The sequence below is a fragment of the Ranitomeya imitator genome, chromosome 4 (genome assembly GCF_032444005.1).
Source record: "Ranitomeya imitator isolate aRanImi1 chromosome 4, aRanImi1.pri, whole genome shotgun sequence".
Taxonomy (NCBI): domain Eukaryota; kingdom Metazoa; phylum Chordata; class Amphibia; order Anura; family Dendrobatidae; genus Ranitomeya; species Ranitomeya imitator.
In genome coordinates, this window is record NC_091285.1 from 570,836,330 (window position 1) to 570,862,853 (window position 26,524).

General features: G+C 43.1%; 1 protein-coding gene across 3 annotated transcripts in view; it reads left to right on the forward strand.

The window, feature by feature from the left end:
- Positions 1-25,872, forward strand: part of LRRK1 (leucine rich repeat kinase 1) — a 145,463-nt gene extending 119,591 nt beyond the window's left edge. For all 3 annotated transcript variants that reach the window (XM_069766321.1, XM_069766322.1, XM_069766323.1), the window contains exons 27-34: positions 3,137-3,411; positions 7,129-7,323; positions 8,062-8,213; positions 9,881-9,998; positions 10,245-10,358; positions 12,244-13,091; positions 19,660-19,761; positions 23,293-25,872. In XM_069766321.1, the coding sequence (XP_069622422.1) occupies positions 3,137-3,411; positions 7,129-7,323; positions 8,062-8,213; positions 9,881-9,998; positions 10,245-10,358; positions 12,244-13,091; positions 19,660-19,761; positions 23,293-23,470 (1,982 nt within the window). In that variant the 3' untranslated portion in view covers positions 23,471-25,872. The remainder of the gene's footprint in view (positions 1-3,136; positions 3,412-7,128; positions 7,324-8,061; positions 8,214-9,880; positions 9,999-10,244; positions 10,359-12,243; positions 13,092-19,659; positions 19,762-23,292) is intronic.
- The last annotated feature ends 652 nt before the right edge of the window (positions 25,873-26,524 follow it).

A 26,524-nucleotide genomic window follows, 5' to 3' on the forward strand; every position in this document is an offset into this window, starting at 1 on the left:
CGGTGCACTCGGCAGCTTCCGGTCCCAGGGTTCGTAGCGCAGGACCCGTGATGACGTCGCGGTCAAATGACCGTGACGTCATGGCAGGTCCTTCTCGCGCAGGACCTGTGATTAAGTCGTGGTCACATGACTGTGATGTCATGGCAGGTCCTTCTTGCGCAGGTGCGCAGGACCTGTGATGAGGTTGCGGTCACATGACCGTGACGTCATGGCAGGTCCTTGTCGCATACCATCCTTGCCACCAGAACCTGCCGCTTGCATGGAGCAGTTACCAGAGCGTCGCGAGGAGCGTGAAAGGCGGCGGAGGGTGAGTATATAATGATTTTTTATTTTTTTTATTATTTTTAATATTAGATCTTTTTACTATTGAGGCTGCATAGGCAGCCTCAGTAGTAAAAAAGTTGGTCACACAGGGTTAATAGCAGCATTAATGGAGTGCGTTACACCGCGGTCCATTAGCGCTGCCATTAACCCTGTGTGAGCGCTGACTGGAGGGGAGTAAGGAGCGGGCACTGACTGCGGGGAGGAAGGAGCGGCCATGTTGCTGCCGGACTGCGCACATCGCCGAATGGTCGTGGCAATGGTCATGAGCGTTTTGCCACGACCAATCAGCGACTTGGATTCCATGACTGACAGAGGCCGCGACCAATGAATATCCGTGACAGACAGAAAGGCAGGCAGAGAGAAGTGACCCTTAGACATTTATATAGTAGATATGTACTTGCTGGAGCTACTGAACCACCCATCTACTCAGTTCTGGTCCTCCTGCGGTGTTTTCATTAATAATTTGTATGAGCAGGGCATCTTAATGTCTTTCGAACAGTTACAGACTAAGTATGATATCCCAAGGCCCCAATTCTTCCGTTATCTGCAACTCAGATCAGCAATACAATCGTACATGCGCACAGTAAATGCCGTGCTAATAATATCATCCCTTCCATTAATAGGGATCCTTAAATCACAGGGGCCCGGGGTCTTATATCCACAGTTTACACTCATATACTGTCCATAAGTGCGGACTCGGCAGTATTGCTGGTTAAGGAAAAATGGAAACTCCTAGTTCCTGATCTTCAAGGTGAGGACTGGGAGACCATTCTTGAATCCCCATCTAGGGTGTCCCCTTCGGCCAACAGTAAGATGATCCAACTATATATAATACATCAATCATATTTAACCCCGTCACGACTGTTTAAAATGGGTTGGACTAACTCTTCATGTCTGAGATGCCATATAGGGGAAGCAGATTTTTTACATATGGTCTGGGGATGTCCAGTTATTCAAGTCCTTTTGGAGTGAGGTGACATCGTTACTAACCTCCCTTGTACATATCCCCGTTCCTTTGAACCCATTAATATGTTTATTCGGGGTGCTGGAAAAAGAGACCAGGGGGGCACCATGTTCAAATCTTTTTCAGAGAAACGCTTTTTCTGGCAAGGAAAATAATAGCTTTGCGCTGGATGGGAAACAATCACCCATCTCTTGGGGCCTGGATTGATCTGGTGAATTCAGTTATACCTTATGAACATACATTATACTAGAATAGGGGTTGCATGGGAAAATTTGATAAGATCTGGGATATGTGGAACTCATCATACCTCACCATGTCATCACGGGACAGATAGCCTTGCCTCATTATAATAAATGGTAGAATTCTACATTGGTTCGCGCCTCGTTTCAAAATTTAAACACAATTAAAATGGAATTGGTTTTGGCAGCAAGACAGTTTTCGAGTTTTATTACCGGTCCGTGGATATACTGTATGACTAAGTTTTCTGGGTCTATGTACCAAGATATGTGCTGATATGACTTGTGCTATACATTTGTACTGGCTTGGTTGCAAGCAACATTTAAAAAAAAAAGTTGGTTGTTTCTACAAGCACGTTTAACTATTTATCATGATGAGAATGGAGATTTAGGAATAAGCCTCCTGTAAGATCCATGGATAAAATATTACAACATCTGCTATCCGGAAAGGAATTGTCCCCATCTATATTAGATTTTTATCCTGTCCCAATGAAATAGGTCTGTGTGTAGGGTTACATTCAGTAAGTGCGTGCATTATATGGCTATAGGCATTTGCCAGTTATGATTGAAAAGGTAAAATAAATTTGATATGTCATTCAGCAGTGGTTTTTGGAGGTGAAAGATACTGGAGAACACATCCAGTAGATTCTCCTTGGATCTTTGGGTATCGATAATTATATTGTAATGTACTGGAGCAGAGCTGGACAAAGTGCAGCATGCGGGACACATCCTGCCCTCTGGCTGTTTGAGTTTTGGCCTGTGGACCGACCCAGCTGAAGGGCAGAAACAGTGGCCCTTGGACCGCACCATGCTCTTGCCCACTATCCATTCGCCGCTGTGACCACTGTCTGCATTCTTGGTATGGGGACCGAGGTGAATACATTGGTGGAAGAAGGAGCTCCATCAGCACATGTGACTGAGCCAGCAGACACGATGACGCCACTTCATCGCGTCTTCTGTGGGGACAGTCAGTGCATCGGAGACAGGTGCAGAGCTATGGGGGAATGGGAGCGAGGGGAGTATGTGTTGTGTGGTTTTGTTTTTATTTTCCTATATGTGTATGGGGAGTTTGCATGTATGTAGGAGGCTATGTGGGGGCTCATTCTGTATATAGGGGCCTATATGAGGGTACTGTATAAGGTAGGCTTTGTGGGGGCTCATAATGTGTATATTGGGGCTATGTGGGGGCTCATAATGTGTATATTGGGGCTATGTGGGGTCCCATACTGTATATAGAAAGGCTATGCAGGTGCTCACACTGTGTACAGGAGTTTCCCATACTCTTTATAAATGAGGGCATGTGTTGGCTCTTACAGTATTTAGGGGGGTGTGTGGGCTCATAAGGTATATAGGGGGATGTCCGCTTACTTCAATTCTGTTCAATATTCAGTGATGCAATTAATATTAAAATAATTATAAATAATATGTTATTAAAATTAGGCAGATTTCATTTCAGCCTATACGTTTGTCCCCCCACAACAGTCAGTCTCTGCCCGGCTTGTGTTCTCAGAGTGAGACTAGATTCATGCATGGCAGTATGTATAGCACCGAGCACTGGTGCTATTGTGCCGTATTGGGAAAGTAATGCATTAAATCTATTGTATTGTTGCAGGATCGTTCATGCCTTTAGGTCACATGCTCACACAGCGCATGTCCTACCAGATCGCTTCCGGTCTCTCCTACCTACACAGGAAGAACGTCATTTTCTGTGACCTCAAATCGGACAACATCCTCGTTTGGTCCCTGGATGTCCGAGAAACTGTGAACATAAAACTGTCAGACTATGGCATCTCGCGTCTCTCATTCCACGAAGGGGCCCTAGGTGTAGAGGGCACACCAGGATACCAAGCGCCTGAAATCCGCCCTCGGGTCGTCTATGACGAAAAGGTCAGTCCTAAGACTCTGTGCTATATCACATGATTTACATATATTCTATGCGTAATTCACATGATCTGTCTTTATAATATATTTACTGTGTTCCGTGTTGGTTGTAAGTCATGAAGAAATTGAGTAAATGCGCACCAGTTATGGTAGATTCGGGGAACACAGGACGGCTACTGTGCAGAGCATTGCCTTGTCTTTACCATTGTACCCACTTCCCAGCTGAGCAGAACATTCTCAATCATTGACCACAAATAAATATCTTGCAAATGGTGAGGAATTGAAACCTCACATCTATTAGAATGTTGTAGAACTTTTTATTTTATACAGTAAGTAGCATTAGGAATTTAAACAGACTCTGTCACCATATTTGTTTTACACATATTCTGAGAGCACCATAGTGTAATGTATTGCGTTCTGACCATAAGCAGCGCTGGCTTCTCCCACTTTTTTTATCACCATAATGTAGAGACAGAGACCCTGATTCCAACGATGTGTCACTTACTGGGCTGCTTAATGTAGTTTATAGAATCTTCTGCCGATAAAACAGTGATTTTATCACTAGATGGCAAGTAAACCTGCTGCAGGAGCTCTTTCTAACCCTGCCGCCCCCACTGTGTGGGCAGAAAGCTGCCAATCAGTGATGTGGGCGAGGTTATTCACGTCTCAGCATTTAGAGCACTGCTAATCTCCAGCAGATAAAACAGTGATTTTATCAAAATGACTGCAATCTGCTCAGTAAGTGAAACATCACTAAAATCAGGGTTTCTGACCCTACATTATCTCAGATGGGCTACAAAAAAACCTGGTGACAGATTCCTTTTAAAAGGTAATTGTTTATATATATATTACCAGCGCTGCATAGTGTTGCTTATCGGTTGGGTGGGGTCCAGGGTCCTGGGACCTCCACTGATCAATCAAAACACTGATCTGAAGTGCGCAGTTTCTGCATGAGCAGCTCACATAGGAAGTCTCTGGTTCTATACAATCCGTCTCGCTGAGCTCATACAGTACATAGCTGTATGTGGGCAGATCATGGAGGAACTGCACACTTCGGAGCGGTGTTTTGATCAATAAATGGGGGTCTCAGAACCCGGACCCCCCACCAATCAGCAGTACTGTGCAGTGCTGAGAATATGTAAAAAAAAATGTTGAAAGCATAGTTATACTTTAAAACCAAAAATAGTCTTTAAGCAAAACCATTTTCTTGGCAGTTAGATATGATGATGGACACTGATGACATGGCTGTAATGTAATGAACAATCTGGCACTTTTGTGTCCCTAATTGTCTCATTAGAGGCGTCTACCCCACTTTATCACACTTGTACCTCCCTTTGTCTTCCTCCAGCACCAAACATTCCAATAACGTTCAATTAGATTCTATTCCAGGACATTTGATGTAAGGGAATTCCAACGTCAGCACTTTCCCTTTGTAGATCTTTAATACATAGCGACATTTAGGACCTGCTTCTTTAATGCACCCTGACCAGTGAACAGTAGTTACTTTGTATCTACTAATTAGCTGCCCTTATGGAAAATACATTTGCCTTTGTGTTTGAATGGACTAAATACTCACGTGTGCTCGTTTGTTAACGAATGGAACAAAAACTTGGAAAACTATTTTTTTCATCATTATATAATCATTTTTTTTAGTAGTAATAGTCATCTCGGTGTCATCAAGTCTGGATTTCAAAGTTCCCTGGATACAAAACACAAAAGTGGATGTTAGTCCATTTCGGAAACACAAGTCTAGGTGTAGAAATATTGTATAATATGTATAGTCGTGCAACTTTATTATGCCTTAGGTTTTAATTACTCTTTTCAAGATCGCTGCTTGCTTTCCATAACAATCTCATTATTTTTCTTCAGAATCTACAAACCCGTTCTGACCTATTCTGGCTCACACAGCTGATGATTGTTACAATGTATCAGTGTATAGGTTTGTTCCAGCAAGCGTTATATATGCTGTCCATGTTAAAATGGCACACTGACCAATGTTACTAGACAAGAATTAGAGGACCGTTATTCACATAGGCCGACTGTCCATGCGAAGAAACCGCAGCATGCACTAGTATCGCCTACTTAAAATTGTTTTTTTTTGTTTTTTTTTTAAATGAAAATCATGCAATTTTTCATGTGCTTGTCTGAACCCAGCCTAAGGCCTCAATCAGACATCCATGTTTTATATACGGTATGTTCATGTATTTGATGCACCAACTTATAGCTTATGGAATTGGTCAAGTCTGTGAGGGTTTTTGGACCGAGTGTACTGTATTTGTATATGAGAAAAACTACTAAAACACTGATGGTAAAAAGTAGCACACAGGCCAAAAATCTGATATTTTTTTTTCCACTTGCAAGAAAAATACAGTCTTCTGAAAAAGGCAGTCGTATAGCCCAGGGGTCCCCAACTCCAGTCCTCAAGGCCCACCAACAGGTCATGTTTTCAGGATTTCCTTAGTCTTGCCCAGGTAATAATTGCATCACCTGTGCAATGCAAAGGAAATCCTGAAAACATGACCTGTTGGTGGGCCTTGAGGACTGGAGTTGGGGACCCCTGGTATAGCCGACAAATGATTGTCTGTATTTATACATTACCACTCATGTCCAGAAGTTTGGAGCCTTTTAAATGGGTTAATGCAATTTATTTCTTTTGCATATGTTGCCAGAAAGCAGCAGTCTAAATGTTAATGATGAACATGAAAACCGAAAGGTCTTCACGTTAGAGCGGTAGTTCTGCAGCACAACCTCCTCATATAAAAGTAACACTCGGGTGCCCACAGTCCACCAAAAGGTCTTCATCCATCAAATTATGTTATCCTCAATTTTAATTGAAGGTCATAGATCTAAGAGGGCACTGTGTCTACTTGTGTGACCCCGCCAAACTGGTACAAGGAGAACTATAGGCTTGGCAATGCTCCTGGGAAAAGGTATGCCCCAGTGGAAGCATTGCCAAGTGTCCCTGTGCAATGGAGACGCATAGTGTTCTGTACATCCACCAGCCTAGTGGTCTTGTAAATGTGAGACTTGTAGGATTTTACTGATTTGGATTTGTAATGAACGAATAAATGTTAAACTAATCATTTGTTTTCTCCCTGGAGGACGATATATTGCTTTACCCATTGGATAAAGTTAAACATTGTGTAAGAAGTGAGTGCACGATAAGATGGAATATTGGTTAGAATTGATGCCACCTGAGCTGGGGCCACAGATAGACCAATCTTCTGATTATAAACCCCAGCCTTAGGGTATGTGCACACAACGTCTTATTTAGGCTGATTCCGCCTGGAACCCTACTGAAAAAGCGCTAAACACCCCTTAAAAAGAATGAACATATCCACAGCAACGTACACCCCACTTGCTGTTCATATGTTCTGTTTTTTTGTAACCATTCTAGGCTTTGAAAGCCATGAAGCGGATAGAAGACGTCACCTGACTATTCTTCTGTCAACTTCCACTTAGAAGCCGCCACTATTTTATGTTTGAAGTGACACAGAAAAAAAAATTACCAACACAAAAGATGTCCATAAAGGTGTTCATAAGGAAGCTTCAGGAAAACCACCACCGGTGGTCTCCTGAAGTCTTCTGCTTCTAAAACGATGCGAGAAGACGTCATGTGCACACTCCGTTTAATAGCTTGTATTGTGGATTACTGAATGCTGTATTTTTAGTGCTTTATATATGGTGCATATATTATTTTTTCACTTTTATTCTTATGTTAAGGTGGACATGTTCTCCTATGGGATGGTTCTGTATGAGCTGCTCTCTGGCCAGCGACCTTCTTTGGGTCAGCATCAACTCCAGATTTCCAAAAAGTTATCTAAGGGCATCCGTCCTGTCTTGGGGCGCCCAGAGGAAGTTCAGTTCTCGAGGCTGCAAGAGCTGATGATGGAGTGCTGGGACACAAAACCAGAGAAGGTGAGAGGAAATGTCATTTGTATATCTGAATGCCAGTATCAGACGTGGCAGTGCAAAAGCTCCTTTAAATACTGGGAAATAAATGTAGCTGGTGTATCTAAGCTTATACATCATGCGAGGCTAACAGAAGCTGAGATTGATCTCTTCCCTCAGATGTGTGTAGTGACAATATTGTAAGCCTTATTTTCTGAATTCTGGGGTAATGAGCCTAGAAAGGATTGTAATGTGTGATGTCTAATAGCACAGCTTCTAGTATGTTAGTATTCACCTACTATTGCACTTTGGGTTGCCACCATCTGCTGGAGATTAGCCCACCATACCCACACACGGCCAGAAGAGATGTATGCCAGCTGCACAAGTGTTTGGCTGACCCCTGTATAAGGTGTATGGGCACCTTCAAGCCTTTGGTAATTTCATCTGTACTTTATAAGAACAGTATAAGTCACCACCAGGCAAACTAACATATTGACCATTGACAATATGTAAAAAAAAAAGGACCAAGCGACCACAACTGTAGTTTGGCTGTGTCATTTTTTTGCACATCTATTTCAGTATTTATATGCCACATGTGTAGCTAGTTTAATGATTCTATGTCTATAGTCTTCTTCTAATCCTGCACAATTTAATGCTAATCTCACGCCCAGACCTAACTAGGTATTTTTATATTTACCATTGCGTCTATAATAATAATAATAAAATAATAATTCTATACCTGACCTGGATGTTTCCTGTTTCTAGCGTCCTCTTGCTGCATCAGTGGTGCGACGGATGAATGATCCGAGTTTCTCAGTGTTCAAGTATCATGTGTTGTGTGGAATGCAGGAGACGTTCTGTGCATCCAGAGAGCAAGACAATACCATCGTGTTGTGGGCAGGAAGCGGGCAAGCCAGGTACCACACACAGACAACTCCTAAAATATCTCCATTCTTACGCTTCAAAGCTTGAATGAGCTGAGGGAATATGTGTGTATTTGTGTATCCATTATATGCATGTGTGCATATGTATATGCAACATGCACGCGTGTGTATGTGCATATACATCATACCACATCACATTTCACAACATTGAGATTGCAACACCAAGAAGAAGTTGGGAAATGTATGCTAATCACATGTATGCAAAAGATAAAAATGGAAGTTTTCCAAACCTTTCCTTCTTGGTGTTGCAATTTTAATGTGAAACAAGCAAAACACAATTATATATATATATATACATACATACATACATACACACACACACACACACACACACACACACACACACACACACACACACACACACCAGATGGTGGCCCGATTCTAACGCATCGGGTATTCTAGAATATGCATGTCCACGTAGTATATTGCCCAGCCACGTAGTATATAGCACAGCCCACGTAGTACGGTATATTGCCCAGTCACGTAGTATATTGCACAAGTAGTAAATTGCCCAGTCACGTAGTATATTGCCCAGCACAGAACCACGTAGTATAGAGACTTAAAAAAAAAATAAACATATACTCACCTAAAGCTCGTTGAAGTCCTGCTGTACTTAACATCCGCCGCCTTTCCCACTCCTCGCCACGCTCCTGGGATCGCTCCATTGCAAGCGTCAGCTTGCGGTCCCAGGGCTGGTGTGAGCAGGACCTATGATGACGTTGCGGTCACATGACCGTGACGTCACGGCAGGTCCTTGTCGCACACCAGCCCTGGGATGGGACGGAAGCTGCCGCTTGCAATGGAGCGGTCCCGGGCAGTGAGTGCAGGGCAGTAGGGGAGTGAGTAATCAGACTGTGGCCGTCGCTGATTGGTCGCGGCAGCCATGACAGGCTGCTGCCGAGACCAATCAGCGAATGAATAACCGTGACAGAAGGACAGACAGATGGAAGTACCCCTTAGACAATTGTGTGTGTGTATATGTGTGTGTATATATATATATATATATATATATATATATATATATATATATATATACCGTTGATTACTACATATTGGTCACTCAAGTCACAATAATTTTTCTGTCATTGCAAAAAATATAAGAAAATCAAATAAAAAATATATTGATAATATAAAGAAAACCGATCCTGACATACAAAATTTTTGCAAGATACTGAGTCTGGCTGTTTCTTTCTCACCGAGAACACGGGCATTCTCAGCGGAGTATGGGGTATGTTGGGAGAGAACTTTAGGACAACAGTGTTTGGCCAATTTTAGGTCTTGGTTGGCTAGATTTTCGCTCTCTGAACATGCCCTGAAGAATGTTTCTTTCTATTCCGTGACCGCAAACAAAGAGGGAAAAGGACAGAATAGCAAAGGTTACAGATTACATGGCTAAACACCATAAAAATTCATGATTGGTGAGTCAACCACCTGTTGATTGTTGTGCGGCCTCTGTCTTAAGCAAACAGAGATCTGAAAATAGGTAATAATTTAAATCATAGGAGATGAGAAAGTTTGGCCAAGCATCAGGCTTCATTGTGCTACAAGCGTCTACGCTAAAATTCTTTTAATACGATAGTTCTTGTGCTGCTTCTCGATATTTCTCATTAAGGCGCAAAACTGTCTCTTCTTTTCTGCAGGAACTACACCGTCGTTGATATCGGGAAGGGTCAGGTGGAAGTTCGGGGGCTGAGCTGCCCCGGCCTGAGGATGTGCAGTCAGCTGAAAATCCAGAATACTTTGTGGATTTCTACTGAGGTGAGGGGAAAAAAACAAAAAAGTGCAGACTGGCTCCGCAACGCAGATATCATATGACCAGTTCCCAAATTTTTGTTAAACACATTTTTTGAAAAATGTCTCATTAAACACAAAACCATTTTGAATTGGCTAAAGGGAATATCAGTTTGTTTTTGTTGACTCCTACAAAACAAGCAAATCTATTTTTATGCTGCCAGTCTTGGAAAATGTTCTAAATTTCCATTTATTTATTTTATTATTTTGCAGGACCAAAAAATATCAATTTACAGTCTTCAGGGCATGTGTCCTCTAAGTGCTCCCTTGAAAGAAGTTGACACCCCAGCGATTGTGACTTGCTTCCTGACACTTTCCGTGGTAAAAGTAGGTGCCTGAACAAATATATTAGCACCATGTTATAAAATTGATTACCATGTCAATACAGAAAAGACTGGAGAGGAACAGGTGCAAAGGAAGAAACTGGGTCTTCTCTAAGGTCATTTGCACATTAAAGGCATTGGTAGCATGTTCACAGGATATGCCATAAGTGTTTTCTAGGTGGAGATCCCCCATCTATAGAGAGACTATGAGATCCTGCCATTGATGTTTTCCTGACCTAGAGATTTGACTAAAGAGATCCAAGAGCCTGTACAACCACCTTTCCGTGACATTTCTGTGTGTAATTGATGGCAGCTGATAAGTGGACCCCTTTAATCCCGACAGGTGACGGTCCCAAATGTGGGAACCCCTACCAGAACTTTTTGACTTATCCTATGAAAATGCTATAAATGTCCGGTGCCATAAATATCTTTGGAAAAATAACACTTTTAGCCTTGGGGTATGTGCACACGTTGAATATTTGAATGCAGAAATTACTGCAACATTTCTGCATCTCTAGGAATTTGTTGGCAGCAAAAATGCAATGTGTTTGATGCGGTTCTTATGCGTTTTTGTACAGCAATGAATACTTTTAGGAGCTGAATAAAGATGTTTGAAAAAAGGAAGAAAAAAAAAGTTTTGTGGTATAATTTCCTTGTTCTAACATGAAAAATTATCAGCCCTCAGCTGCCCCAGAAATGGTTCTTCATATTTGACATGCCAATTCTGGCACTTAGCCCAGGCCCTGGTGAACTCGCATCTTGGTATTGAGATTAGGGGTTGTTGTCAGCAGCTATGGCTGACACCAAGCCCTAGGTTTAGTAATGAAGAGGTGTCAGCCAGACACTCTCATTACTAAACCCATATGTAAAGAGTTAAACACACACAGCAATAAAACACTTTATTTGAAATAAAACACACATTTTTTTTTAATCATTTAAATTACGGTAACCCAATACACTCACCCCAGGTCAGAGGGTAATCCAAGGGTGAAAGCGATGTCCCACGTTATCAGCAGCCTATGCAGTTGCGTTCACAGAATGAACCTACATAGGCTGTAACCAAACTGTCAGAACTCTGCTTTCACCGTGATACCTGACGGTAGTGACACATGTGGGATTATTAGGCCTCATACTCATCTGCGAGAAAAACGGATGAGAGCAATCTGATAAAAAATCGGATTGTACTCTGACCAATGTTAATCTGAGTCACAGCTCATCTGCAATTTTCTTTTTTTTTTTCTCAGCTGAATTTGGACTGAGAAAAATATTGTAGAGTATAATTATCCTCGTATATCGGATGAGACTCGCCAATGCAAGTCAATGGGTGCAGGAAAAAAAATCGCACAGCATTCTGACCATGCAAGTTTCATCCAATTTGTACACACCAATGTCCTTGAAAACCCGGCATTTCATCTGACACGTACCGTAAAATCAGTGTGACCTGTCAGAATAGAATAGATATATACACATAGAATAGATAGAAAGATGCCAGTCACATGTATAATTAGTACAGTGTGTGTGCAACTTACTGTACATGTATGTAATTAATGATTTTTTTTTTTGAAAAGGCGTGGGCTGCCGCGTAATTTTCATAACCAGCAGAGGGACAGCCGACGACTGGGGGCTAATGTTTATAGCGTGGGAAGAGGGTAATGCCGATGGAGATTCCCAGGCTAATAATATCAGTTCACAGCTGTATACTTGGCCTTTCCTGGTTATTAAAATGGGGGACCACCCAAAAAATGCTAATAATAACCAGCAAAGGCTAAACAGACAGCTATGGGCTGAACAATACGCCAGGCAGGTTGTAGCATGAATATATCTGAACAATCCATCGTGTAGCCAGTTTTAGCACAGTTTATTGTACATCTTTTTTTCTTCTTTGACAGAGCTCCCCCTTAGTATTTGCCGGCCTGGCAGACAGCCTGATCTGCGTATTTCCAGTATCTGGTGGGATTCCCAGCTCTGATTGCTCATACATCTGTTCTCGCACAGCCAATCGTACCATGTTCAAAATAGGAGATGAAGATCTCAGACAAAATCCATACCCAGTAGTAGCCATGGAGGTCTCCAATGGAGGATCTGAGGTCTGGTACAGCAACGGGCCTGGTATCCTAATAGTGGATTGCACGTCGTTGGAAATCACTAAACGGCTTGAACCTTATGCTGCTCCGTCATCTGTTATATCCATGGTATCTAGTTCAGACTGCAATGGAGAGGAGACTGTTTGGTGCTTGGACAACAGGACAAACACATTAGTTATGTATCATGCTGCTAGTTACCAGTTCTGTGCCCGATACTTCTGTGGTGACTGCAGTCCTTTAAGAGATATGTTCACAGTAAAGGTGATTTCTGAGCTAGCCCCCATCGCCTTACCAGGGGAGAATCGTGACAGTCAGTGCCAGGCAAATATGGGTATTCTCTACAGCCAAGATAGGGGGACACAGCTCATCAATCACCAGGACTCTCTAACAGACTATTGCTCAGTATCATCAGTTTCTTCTTCCTCCGTGCCTCAAGGAGCAGCAAAGTCTTCCTCCAGCCTTCCCAGTACACCGGTCAGCTACAGTAGTGTCTTGTTCTCCACCGACAGTGAGGAATCCGAGCTGGCTCGTGAACAAAGGCCCAGAATGCCTAGTGAGAGCTGGGGAAGCAAAGCCCCTCCATCCGAAGAGGAGAAACTACGCTTCCAGGCAGTGCGGATCCTTGCCGTTAAAGACTTGCTTTGGATCCCAAGGTGAGGTGGCAGTGTAATTACTGTATAACAGATAGATCAAGGGTAGTGCAAAGGAAAAGTGGAGCAGTTCGCCATCTACATCAGAATAAAGCTCTAATTTTTCAGAGAAATTATTGAAAATGAAAGCCTGATTGCTTACCATGGGCTGCTGTCCTCCTCATAGAATTTCATAGAAATTATGACTTGGGGTATATTTACACAGCAGTATTGTCAGTGACTAGAGGTAAGAAAATCAATTTGAGCTGCCCTGGTTCAGTTTCCAGTCTGGTCTTCCTTGACAGCCAGTCTTCCTCTGGCATCCTCGGCCCAACATTCTAGGTCGGTTTTCTTCTTACTAGACCGCAAGTCATCACATGAATCCTTTTGGCCAAGCCTCATGTACCATTGTGATGCCGCAGGGCTTGGTAAGCACCATAGGCACCAAGGATACCGGACTGAATATGTTAGGCGCAGAAGTGACGACAGGGTGCCATGGAGGATTCGGCTGGACACTAAACTAGGGCAGGGAGAATCAAATTGCTCATATTGATCAGTCAATTTAATGCAACTATTCAAACCAATTTTTTTTCACTGACCCTTGTGTCCATTCTGTTAAACTCAATGCATGCCACATTCTGATCTTCCATTGTGGATCAGAATCTTCCATACAGGTAACGCCTCCTTTCATCTAAAATAATCTCTGGAGGCAGATTTTCATGGAGATCTATGTCTGTTATGTATGTCTCAATAGTTAATTTACATATTAAGAAAAAGTGGATATCTGTAGAATAAGCTATCATTTTATTCAACTTTCTATGACCTATAAGCCCATGTTGACGGCTTAGGAGGCTTAATCCTACTGACAGATTCCCTTTAAATCTTCATAAATCGTTGCAAATACGTTGCATAGTAATCCAGAGCTGTATTCACTATTTTGTTAGCTTCAGAGATGAAATCTCCCTGCTGGAGCAGTATATGGGAAGTGTCACCTTTTATACCAGGCTGTTTTCAGCAGTCTGATGTGGGGAAAAACTGATTCTCTGCACCAGTTACTCAGCAGTACCATGATTTTTGCTCTGGAATATAATACAGGTTGTCAAGGAATTGAACTTGCATTTTATTTTTTTTTTTAACCCAGTGACAAGCTTACCACAGACCTTGTTAGCGATCCCAGCTATTTTACTATTAACGCACAGGGTATCGAGCCATCATTTGGCTTCATACCAGCTGAAGTAATTTAGTAAAATCTCCAGCTAATAGCATTGTCCGTCAATCACACCTTGCTACATGTTATATGAGTCTAATCCAATAATTTTAGAATTGGGCTAATACTAGATTATAGAATTTTCAGGATTAGAGATATTCTGGAATGGAATACATTTCAAGTAAAATGCACCGCCAGCTTAAATAATATTTCACCATGGGGGCAAGTCATCATAATTGGCACAAAAATGTCCCAGTACTTGGATTAGTGTTATAGTGGCATGTAAAGGTTTGGTGGTCAAAATTACTGTTATTGTGAACAGCTAAGCAAGTTGAAGATGAAATGATCTCTAACAGAGCTAAAGTTAAAAGGTGACACATTTTCTTTGTATTGTCATTTTTTTTTTTTTTTTTTTTTTTTTTTAAATTACAAAAGGGAAAATTTGCCAGTGCAAAAGTTTGGGCACCCTTGGAGATTTGTGTGCTCAGATAACGTTGACCAAGGTTTCAGACCTTAATTAGCCTGTTAGGGATATGGCTTGTTCACAATCATCATTACGAAAGATAATGCAAATTTGCCCATCTTTATAAAAATCCAGCCCCCTTTAACCTTGTGCCAAAAAACAACAGCCATGGGTTCTTCTAAGCAATTGCCTAGCACTCTGAAAATTAAAATGGTGGAGTTCCACAAAGCAGGAGAAGTCTGTAAGAAGATAAGAGTTTTCAAGTTGCTTTTTCCTCAGTTCGAAATGTAATTAAGAAATGGCAGTTAACAGGTACAGTGGAGGTCAAGGTCTGGAAGACCAAGCAACATTTCAGTTCGAGCTTCTGGTAGGATTGCTAGAGAGGCAAATTGGAGCCCCTGCTTGACTGCAAAGGATCTTCAGAAATATTTAGCAGACTCTGGAGTTGTGTAACATTGTTCTACCTTTCAGAGACACTTGCACAAATATGGCCTTCATGGAAGAGTCATCAGAAGAAAACCTCTCCTGCGTCCTCATCATAAAATTCTTAGTCAGAAGTATGCAAAAGAACATTTAAACAAGCCTTCTGCATTTTAGAAACAAGTCATGTGGAGATATGAGGTTAAAATAGTACTCTTTAGCCACAATGATCAAAGGTATGTGTGGAGAAAACATCTTGCCAGCCCTTAAGTATGGGGGTGTATCAATCGTGCTTTGGAGTTGTGTTGCAGCCAATGACACGGGCAACATTTCACGGGTAGAGGGAAGAATGGATTCAATGAAGTTTCAACAAATTCTTTACGCAAACCTAACACCATCTGTAAAAAGCTGAATTTGAAAAGAGGATGGCTTCTATAAATGGATAATGATCAAAAACACAATAGATTACCTGAAAAGGCGCAAGCTGAAGGTTTTACAATGGCCCTAACAGTCCCCTGATCTGATCATCATTGAAAATGTGTCGCTAGACCTCAAGATAGCAGTGCATTCAACACGACACAGAAATTTCACAGAACTGGAAGAATTTTCCAAGGAAGAATGGATGAAAATCTCTCAAACAAGAATTGAAAGACTCTTTTCTGGCTACAAAAAGTATTTAAGCTGTGATACTTGCAAAATGGGTTGCTACTAAGCTTTAACCATGCAGGGTACCCAAACTTTTGCATTGTACCTTTTTCCTTTTTGTATTTTTTTAAATGTAAAAGATTAAAATATATATTTATATATTTTTTTCTGCCTAAAATACAAAGGAAATGTGTCATCTCTAACTTTTACATTCCACTGTGTATGTATGCATGTGTCATATTGTGACGGTCTAAAGTAAGGAAGAGGGGCTTCAAACTGTCCCTGGAGCTGGGACCCTAACTATCCCTGTCATCGGGGTACTCTTAAAGGTAGAGAGGCCCGAGTCTCCGACCTTACTATGCTCCTGTAAAAACCCTATTTTTTCCCCTCCCACACTCCATGAGGCAAGGGACAGAAATGAAAGGTAAACCAGACACAGACAAAACAGGGATAACAGAAAACCTCTATCATACAAAAGCACTGTCCAACAATAAGGAGGAGGATAGTGATAGAGGAATAAACTAAATGGGACCAGGAGATAAACACACATGTACAACTGCAACAGAACACCACCACTACAAACTTCAACTACTTAGCTTTAGCACACAGCACAGGAAGACGAATCTCCAATAGCAGCAACAAACTCCTATTCAGCACAGCGTCTCCTAAGAGCAAGGAAGCGGAGATTTCACCAGCAGGACAGAGAAGGTCTGGCCAGGTATTATAGGAAGAGTTAATGACCAGATCAGAAGCAGCTGAAATGGAGCTGCATGTTTCTGACCAGCACCAAAGGAAACCAAATTAATTTAATATGGGATCCAAATTAATTTAATATGGGATCCAAATACACAGGCTAAATGCAAGATCTGCAATTCACAATATGCAGTGATCTTCTACCCCCAAATCTCCCAGGTTGACATGACACACTTGTGACCGTATGTATACGAGTGAATTAATTGAAAGATATGAGACCGTCATAGAGGGTGGTCTCCCTCCTTGGAACCCTATCTATGATCCAGGACCCTGATCCATGACCAAATGGTGCGTTTTACTCTGTTGGGCTTGTACCCTCCATGGACTTTAAGCACAACTCTTCAGCTCCTTCTCTGAGCCCTCTTATATGAATGGGGTGATCGGTTAGCCTTTTATCTAGCAATTTGGAAATAAAACATGTCTTTTCTTGGCAAATTAATGACCTCCGGAAAGTGTAGATTAAAGTTGTCTTACACTAGTGAATTTGGACAGCCAAAAAAAACCTATTTATTTCAATTTTATCCCTCTTTTGGCACGATTTCATGACGACAAACGAGTGTAACACATTATTAGAATTTTTTTGTCCATTGTCGGAAGCTGTAGTTGATCAGTAATTCATGCAAAATGACTGATCTGGATCTCATCAGTGGAAGCCTACAAGAGGCTGCAGATTGTGGCAAAGATCTATTTCTCACTTTGTCCTGATTTAAGGTTTTTCCACAATGTCAATGACAAAGTCTGACCATCAATGGAAAGTCATTCAGAAACAGTCCATTTGAAAGTCTCGATATTTGACCAGCTTTTAATGTTGGCGTCACTAGCACAATTCTGCACTTAGATTTGCTTGACTGTGTTTTATTTTTGTAGGTTATGATAAAGACAATAACCAGCTTTCGTACGATCTCTCCTGCCAAATTTTTCCATATTCACAATGGCATCAATTCTTTTATTCAGTCTGATGGAATCTAAATTACGCATTCATATACCCAGACGCACACTTACACTAGCAAACCTCCCAACATAAACAGAAAATCCTATAACAAGGTCGTGACACATCTTGACCCGTATGACTAATCTAAACCACAGACCAACAATAACCCAAAAAGAGCGTTGAAGGACGGAAACCTTATGATGTAGTCCAGTTGCCATGTATGGCCATAATTTGAGTCTAGCACAGGAGATTGCAGATTCAGTGGGTGTCTCATCCTGCTGTGGCTCAAGAGTACTGTATGTTGGTAGGAAAAAAATCAAGAGCTTTATGATTGCAACCATTTTTGGGCATTCTCAAATGTAGATTGATCAAAATAACAAACTGTTTCTGAAAAGTCTTTGATCAGTCCTGGATTTATAAATTAGAAGCCTAAAGGTACGAATTGTCTGGCACCTCAAATTCGACTCCCATCACTTAGGTGCTAATTTTCTGACTCTTAGGGTACCGTCACACTATACGATTTACCAACGATCACGACCAGCGATACGACCTGGCCGTGATCGTTGGTAAGTCGTAGTGTGGTCGCTGGAGAGCTGTCACACAGACAGCTCTCCAGCGACCAACGATGCCGAGGTCCCCGGGTAACCAGGGTAAACATCGGGTTACTAAGCGCAGGACCGCGCTTAGTAACCCGATGTTTACCCTGGTTACCAGCGTAAAAAAAAACAAACAGTACATACTTACATTCCGGTGTCTGTCCCTTGCCGTCTGCTTCCCGCACTCACTGACTGCCGGCCGTAAAGTGCAAGCACAGCGGTGACGTCACCGCTGTGCTCTGCTTTCACTTTACGGCCGGCAGTCAGTGAGTGCGGGAAGCAGACGGCAAGGGACCTGACGGACACCGGAATGTAAGTATGTAGTGTTTTTTTTTTTTTACATTTACGCTGGTAACCAGGGTAAACATCGGGTTACTAAGCGCGGCGCTGCGCTTAGTAACCCAATGTTTACCCTGGTTACAAGCGAACGCATCGCTAGATCGGTGTCACACACACCGATCTAGCGATCACAGCGGGAGATTCAGCGACGAAAGAATGTTCCAAACGATCTGCTACGACGTACGATTCTCAGCAGGATCCCTGATCGCTGCTGCGTGTCAGACACAGCGATATCGTATGGATATCGCTGGAACGTCACGAATCGTACCGTCGTAGCGACAAAAGTGCCACTGTGTGACGGTACCCTTAGATTCTGCTCCCTCACATAGGCACAGATATTTTGCCACCTGACATTATGCTTCCATCACAAATTACGAGATTGGTAAAGTCATTCAGAGTAGTCCACAGGCAATACCTTTTCATAGGAAAGCGACATGGATTTTCTGCCACGTTCGCCTCAGCTCTTGTCACAGAGGCTCAGATCTTTTGCTTCTTTAGACTTTGCCCACTCACCTAGGCACAGATTGTCTGCCACCTTATACTTGGCCCATAGAATAAGCTACATCCTAAGTCATGTTGCTTTGATATTTGACATGCAAGTGCAAACAAATTGATTTCCTCCAGGGTTACCTTTACTCTTACCCCTATTGTGCCTGCGTATAAATCCAGTCCTGTCTACTACATCTTTCGTTTATAGGGTTAAAGTTTCACCAGAATGGCCTCTCTTAAAGGGAATCAGTCATCTGGTTTTTGCTACCTCATCTGAAAGCGGCATAATGTAGTCAAAGAGAAACTGAATCCAAAGATGTATCTCTAAGATTACTGGGTGCAGCCGTTCTCGCACAATCAGAGCTTTTAGATTTAGCATGAAGCAGAGCTGAGAAAGCTAGCCCCGCCCTCCTCCGGGCTCTGTATGTACAAATGTCTATAGACAGTAGGCTACCTATCACAGGAAGGGTGTGTGTAGGACCAGGGCTCACACACCAGCTAGTTATAGCAAGGATAAGGTCCTGGTGCTAAAACAATGATTGGGAGCTTGATAATAGATGGCTGAAATCTGTGTTTTAACCCCTATCTCCTGCGGTCTTTAGATTACATAGCAAAAACCCACTGCCAGATTCCCTATAAATATGAACCTGTCTCTCTAGTGTTGGGGATAAGAGCCTTTTTGTATTCATGTGTTTTATATACTGATATATATTGAGAATTACTACAAGTTTAGCTCTGCATTCTTTCAGACTTGGAGGCGACATTATCATTATAGGACTGGAGAAGGAGCATGGTGGACAGAGAGGCCGCGTCATCGCAGTATTACAATCTGGAGAACTGACAAAAGATGGGTACGTTTCTTATCATGTATGCAGAAAAGGATCCCATGGTTTACTACTTGTTTTTTTATGTTGTTTTTTTTTGTAAACCAATCTTTTTAAATTTCCTGTTGTATAAAAATGTCCTTCTTGGAAGGGCAGTCATCTGATCACAGGCAGGATTACGATCAAGGATTAAAAAAAAAAAAATCTAAGTGATGCATTCCCATTTAAAGAAAAGTAGTAACTTGCTTTCAAGGCCGCTTCCTGACGCTCGATCTGGGGATCAGCTTTGTCCCTATAAGTTTTTCTTTTAGTTTCTATTTTAACTTGACCGATAACGTGATAAACAATCAGACATGACGGATGGTCTATTATTAGGGGTTCAGTTTAACATAAGCCAGTTTTTTCTTCCCGCAGGTACAAAAGTAATCATTGATTCTTTTAGAGTCTTAGCTGCCTTATCTTCAAAGAACAGAGAAAGCTCTAACTTGTAGGCTTCCAAAAAGATCATGGCCGTCATTCATCAAACAGTTTTTGGCAGAAACTTTTTGATAACTTTTTGAGAAGTGAGCGGATCATAGGCCAGAGAAGACGTGGGTGACCGCAGCCAACAAATTAATCGTAACTTGTGCCACAAAAGCAGCAGATCGTACAGCAGCTCAGTGATGCGCCAGACTCTTGAAGAATTTGGTGCATCTTACTCAAGCTCACTCATCATCAAGAATGGAGTACAAAACAGAGGAATAACAAAAAACTAAGAAAAAATCCCCTTATTGGATGTACATTAAAATCTTCACTTAAGGTACCGTCACAATGAACGATATCGCTAGCGATCTGTGACGTTGCAGCGTCCTGGCTAGCGATATCGTTCAGTTTGACAGGCAGCAGCGATCAGGATCCTGCTGTGATGTCGTTGGTCGCTGCAGAAAGTCCAGCACTTTATTTCGTCGCTGGGCTCCCTGCAGACATCGCTGGATCGACGTGTGTGACGCCGATTCAGCGATGTCTTCACTGGTAACCAGGGTAAACATCGGGTTACTAAGCGCAGGGCCGCGCTTAGTAACCCGATGTTTACCCTGGTTACCAGCGTAAAAGTAAAAAAAAAAAAACACTACATACTTACCTTCCGCTGTCTGTCCCCGGCGCTGTGCTTCTCTGCACTGGCTGTGAGCGCCGGCCAGCCGGAAGGCTGTGCTTTCTGCGACCAAACAGCAACGCTGCAGCGATCGACATCGTTGTCGGTATCGCTGCAGCGTCGCTGAGTGTGAAGGTACCTTTAGACCAAAACGCAAGAATAAGATAAAAAAGCCACAGGGACTCAGAGGGATAATAGGTGGCACTAGATCTGTCTGTCCTTAGGGAATCCTAGGTGTATCACTATCTGTCCATAGAGATTGGCCCCTATTGCAAACAATGTCGCTCCCCTGCTCAATGATGGCTAACCCTATTGAGTCCTAAGACTGGTAATTAGTGACCAAACACCTAGAAAGGTGTAGCTTTAAAACAGTAGTCTAGAGATTTAATTGCAGCAGGAAAGTAATACAAATCGATGCATGCAGATCGATTTATAGTCTAAATGGAAAAAGATGTCTTACAGTGAGCCCTTAGGCGCTGTGCACACGCTGCAGATTTAGTGCAGATCCGCAGCGGATTTTTCTGTGCAGAAACGCTGCAGTTCCACACTGTGATTTACAGTACAATGTAAATCAACTGGAAAAAAAAAAGGCTGTGCATATGGTACGAAAAAATCCGCATGAAATCCGCTGCTGATCAAAAGTAGCATGCTACTTCTTTTGTGCGGAACTGCAGCTTTTCCGACCCCTTCCATAATAGAAATCCGCAGGGGTAAAAACCCGCAGAAAATCCGCATAAAAAATGCACAAAATCCGCGGCAAATCCGCACCTGCGTTTTCTGCCAGGAGATGCGGATTTTGTGCGGAAAATTCTGCACCCCTATCCGCAACGTGTGCACATAGCCTTACACTGCCCGTAACCGATAGGTAACTGTATCATCAGGTGAGGCGCTACAAACTCCTATAAGGTTAATCAGTCCCAATTCATTGCTCAAAGATCAATTACACGCCGTTCTGCTACTCCAGTGGAATCTACTAGTGTGTTGCCAGCAGGTACGGACTGGGGCTGAAATTCATCCCTGGCATTTGAAATCACACAGGCCCATGTTGTCCTCGTCCCCATGAACCAGATGGGATATATAAATATTACCCTGGATGGAGGAAAGGAAGATTTTCTGCAAGACCATTATTTCTAATGATACCTGTGGCCTGCTGGGTTAAGTGACGGAGTCAGCAGCATTGTGCTCCATCACAACTCTTAAACGTGTGAGAGAGTGCTACCTTCATAATCCACTGATGAACCTTAACAATTCCAGGGAGGAAACACTTTGGAATAATGGCAAATTAAAAGGAAGTACCATCACACTATGTGGGAGTATTCTTCTGCTTTGATAGATGATTTATTTTATTATATGTTTTCATGGATATGATTCATTGTAATTCAGTACCATAGTTTTCATGAGTCTACTTCCTTTAAAGGGAACCTGTCACCCCGTTTTTTCAGATTGAGATAAAAATACTGTTAAATAGGGCCTGCGCTGTGCGTTACAATAGTGTATGTAGTGTACCCTGATTCCCCACCTATGCTGCGAAATACATTACCAAAGTTGCCGTTTTCGCCTGTCAATCAGGCTGGTCAGGTCAGGTGGGCGTGGTGACATCGCTGTTTCTTCCCCAGCTTTCCGTTGGTGACGTAGTGGTGTGCGCATGTCCAAGTGCCGAATCCACTGCGCGCAGGTGAAGAAAAAGCGTGCAATCTGCGCTATTACCCTTGTCATCGGTGGGGGCGGCCATCTTCCTGAGGCCGCGCGTGCGCAGATGGAGTGCTCTGCTGCACAGGGCTTCAGGAAAATGGCCGCGGGATGCCGCGCGTGCGCAGATGGAGATCGCAGCGGCCATTTTCCCAAAGCCGAGTTTGCATCTCGGCTTCAAGAAAATGGCCGCTTTCTATGTACACTGTGCATAGGCAGAAAGCTACCAATTAGTGGTGGAGGAGGGGTTACACAGAGCTCATGAATATGGAATACTACATGGCAGCAGATTTACAAGTTCTCTAGTGATAATCTCCCGCTGATAAAACAGTGATTTTATTAAAACTACAGCAAGCAGCCCAGTAAGTAACACATCGCCGGAATCAGGATCTCTGTCTCTATATTATGCTGCTTTCAGATTAGGTGGCAAATGGATGACATTTTTACAAACTTCTCCCACACGCTGCAGACTTTTTCCATGGGAAAATGTGTCATCTGGTGGTTCATCATGTTTGCATTGTGCTCGTTTTGTTGCAGATGTTTTCCATGGCTTTTCCAGTGTAGCTGTAGGAAGAGTGCATCGCATGCAGATATTGCTGTGGAATTTGCTATACTTTTGCGGTGGAATCCACAGTGGAATATGTCCATCTTGAGTGGATCTTGTCTGCCGTGTGCTGATGGATTTGCAGCCTTGCTAGTTACTTTGCACCGTAATCCATCTGTTGTTCTCTTCTCAGGGTCTGTGTGGAGGCCGCCGCTGTATCCAAGGACTCGGTGGTTTGTTGCCTGCAGAGTGACGCTCTTGGCTGGATCCTGTCTGTCTGGAGGGGATGGGGGGCTGCAGAGTTTGACATTTTCTATCATTCAGCTGATGAACTGAGGAGACTGGAGACCTGCATGAGGAAGAGGAGGTAGCAGAACCCAAAAATTAGACTCTGTTTTGCCCACAAGCCTTGCGCCCCACTGCAGCTTCCCTGCGTCCATCAGGATATATTCAATGAAGTCTGTGCATTGTGGAGAGAGGAAGCATGGTAACGAAATGTCCTGCAGATCGTGGGGTGCATGCAAGGGACGTGTCCTGGCCCTGCTGGGAGTGAAGCAAAGAACAAGGGCCGTTCACAGGGAAGAGCTGTGGTCAAACCACTCTGTGGCTGCAGATATTCGAGCATCCAAAGATTTCACCATCTCAGCTATTTTTAGTGATAACACTAAAATGTCCTCTATACAGACCTGGACATGAGACGCTTGTATCTCAGGTAGAAAGAAAAGCACTCGATTATGGGCTGACCGGTAGTCTAAGTCTCAGTAGTTTTGGGACAATTTGCCTTTACTGCAATGGCCTTTACTAATGCTGTCTTGTAGACTTAAGGCAGATCTGTCTCCTGATTTCACAAAAGAACTTCGAACATTAATAAATAAGATCTTTAAGGTCTGATGAGGCTGGTGTACTTACTTTGGATTTCCTAGTCAGAATGGCTTTATAATCCAACCCCTTGATTATGTGCACATGGCAGTTTTCAGACACAGATGAAGCTGCCAAGTTTTCCCAGGCGAAGCCATTTCAGGGAAAACCCAGCGGTCATTTTCCTGAAACAAAACCAAAGAAATGACCTGGAACACATGTTGGCATAAGGACAGTGTGTAGGTGCACATTCACACAGTGGCCATTTAGCAGACAGAACCTAGGATAAAAGTTTTGCTGAAACCACATTTCTGCTGGTTGTGCAGTTATTCTTATGATCCGGCATTTTCTACTCTATAATGTGGAGTGTAGATAGCGGGCAGTTTCCGAACCCTGAAGTGGTTAAAAGAAGGGACATAGGACGGAACATGTGCACAGCAATGTCGTTTTCACATAGCTGTGCATTATGGTCCTTTTAGAGGACGCTTTTGTGGCGCTTTGTCAAGGTGATTATGGCCTAAATCGGCTTGAAAAAAAGACTATGTGCACTTATCCTGATATTAGGCAGCAAACCTTTCAAACAGGACTTAAACGTGTTATTGGTCCAAATTGATAAGTCTGCAGTCACTCTGTGTGACTGCAGACTTATGAATCCCCCCATTGGGCACATTGTGCGCTGCGGGGATTCGTTGGTTTCTAAGCCAGGACCATACTCACAGCCAGTAGGCGCGGCATCGCTTCATACACTTGTATGGAACATGGCTGCGCCCCTTCTAGTGCAAGTGTATGGATCGTGGTCACGCCCCTTCTAGTGCAAGTGTATGGAGCGTGGTCACGCCCCGTCTAGTGCAAGTGTATGGAACTTGGCCATGCCCCGTCTAGTGCAAGTGTATGGATCGTGGTCACGCCCCGTCTAGTGCAAGTGTATGGAACTTGGCCATGCCCCGTCTAATGCAAGTGTGTGAAACATGGCCGCTCCCCGTCTAGTGCAAGTGTATGGAACTTGGCCGTGCCCCGTCTAGTGCAAGTGTATGGATCGTGGTCACGCCCCGTCTAGTGCAAGTGTATGGAACTTGGCCATGCCCCGTCTAATGCAAGTGTGTGGAACATGGCCGCTCCCCGTCTAGTGCAAGTGTGTGGAACATGGCTGCTCCCCGTCTAGTGCAAGTGTATGGATCGTGGCCGCGCCCCGTCTAGTGCAAGTGTATGGAGCGTGGTCACCGGCTAATCCCCGCAGTGCATGCCCTGGGGGAATTCATAAGTCTGCAGTCACACAGATACTACCTGTTTAACAGCCATTCTCTGTGTTTTCAAAGTTATTACACCAGTCTCATCAGGTCTAAGACTTCTATGTAATGAATGCATTAAATCTAGTGACAGATCTGCTTTGAAGACGGTAATTTATTATTTGCACTAGCTGAGCTGGATTGCAAGTCTGTACATCGGAGAGACTGGATTTGCCATGTGTAAATGTACTGCATGTATATTACAGCACATTGCCTTATTTTGTGCAATATAGTAACATCGTCCCAAGAAACGTGAGCAGCCCTCACTCCGTCCTCGTCATGTGTGGGAGACCTGCAGCTCCTGGTGACGATAGCGCTGCACTTTCGGCAAGAAGGTCGGCGGGATCCCAGGGTAGCGCAATGTGCAGCTGTATCCAGCTGTTTCTTATAGTTTTCTTTCGTCTTGTGGGAGACGGTAACACTTGGACCAGGGCCATGTTTGTGCACTAAACTTCTGGTGCAGAGGAATTCCATCCAGGTGGATATGACCGAAGCCCGTAGGATATTCCCGGAGCCTCGCTGCCATCTAGTACATCATGCACCATTGTTTCTTTTACGGACAGGATGTTTTGTAACTACATTAAACCTTTTTGTACAAATATTAATGTATATTAAAAACTAAAAGACAACACATGGCTACCGTATCATTTTTAAGAAACATCACTGATGAGATACTTGTCTGTTACAGCAAAAGATAAACCTACTGTTTTTAAAGAGGAGCAGTCACTTCATTATCCCAAATTATTAAATCGGGGAGACCATCATTTGAATTTGATCTCTCAGCTTTCCGATTTATATTTTTAGGGGTGTAAAATTAGGTCTGTCAGAAAGCGAAAGAAATGATCTCGCAGGTAAATAGCTTATATGACAATGACAATTTAACGAGCCTTGCAACATGACACAAGATGAATGGCAAGCCAGAAACTCATCTGCAGACGACCTGTTTCACGGTGTTTGCCCCTCATCAGTGTAGAGCAAATTGTCTAAAGGTACCGTCACACTAGACGATATCGCTAGCGATCCGTGACGTTGCAGCGTCCTCGCTAGCGATATCGTCCAGTGTGACAGGCAGCAGCGATCAGGCCCCTGCTGTGCTGTCGCTGGTCGGGGAAGAAAGTCCAGAACTTTGTTTCGTCGCTGGACTCACCGCAGACATCGCTGAATCGGCGTGTGTGACACCGATTCAGCGATGTCTTCGCTGGTAACCAGGGTAAACATTGGGTTACTAAGCGCAGGGCCGCGCTTAGTAACCCGATGTTTACCCTGGTTACCAGCGTTAAA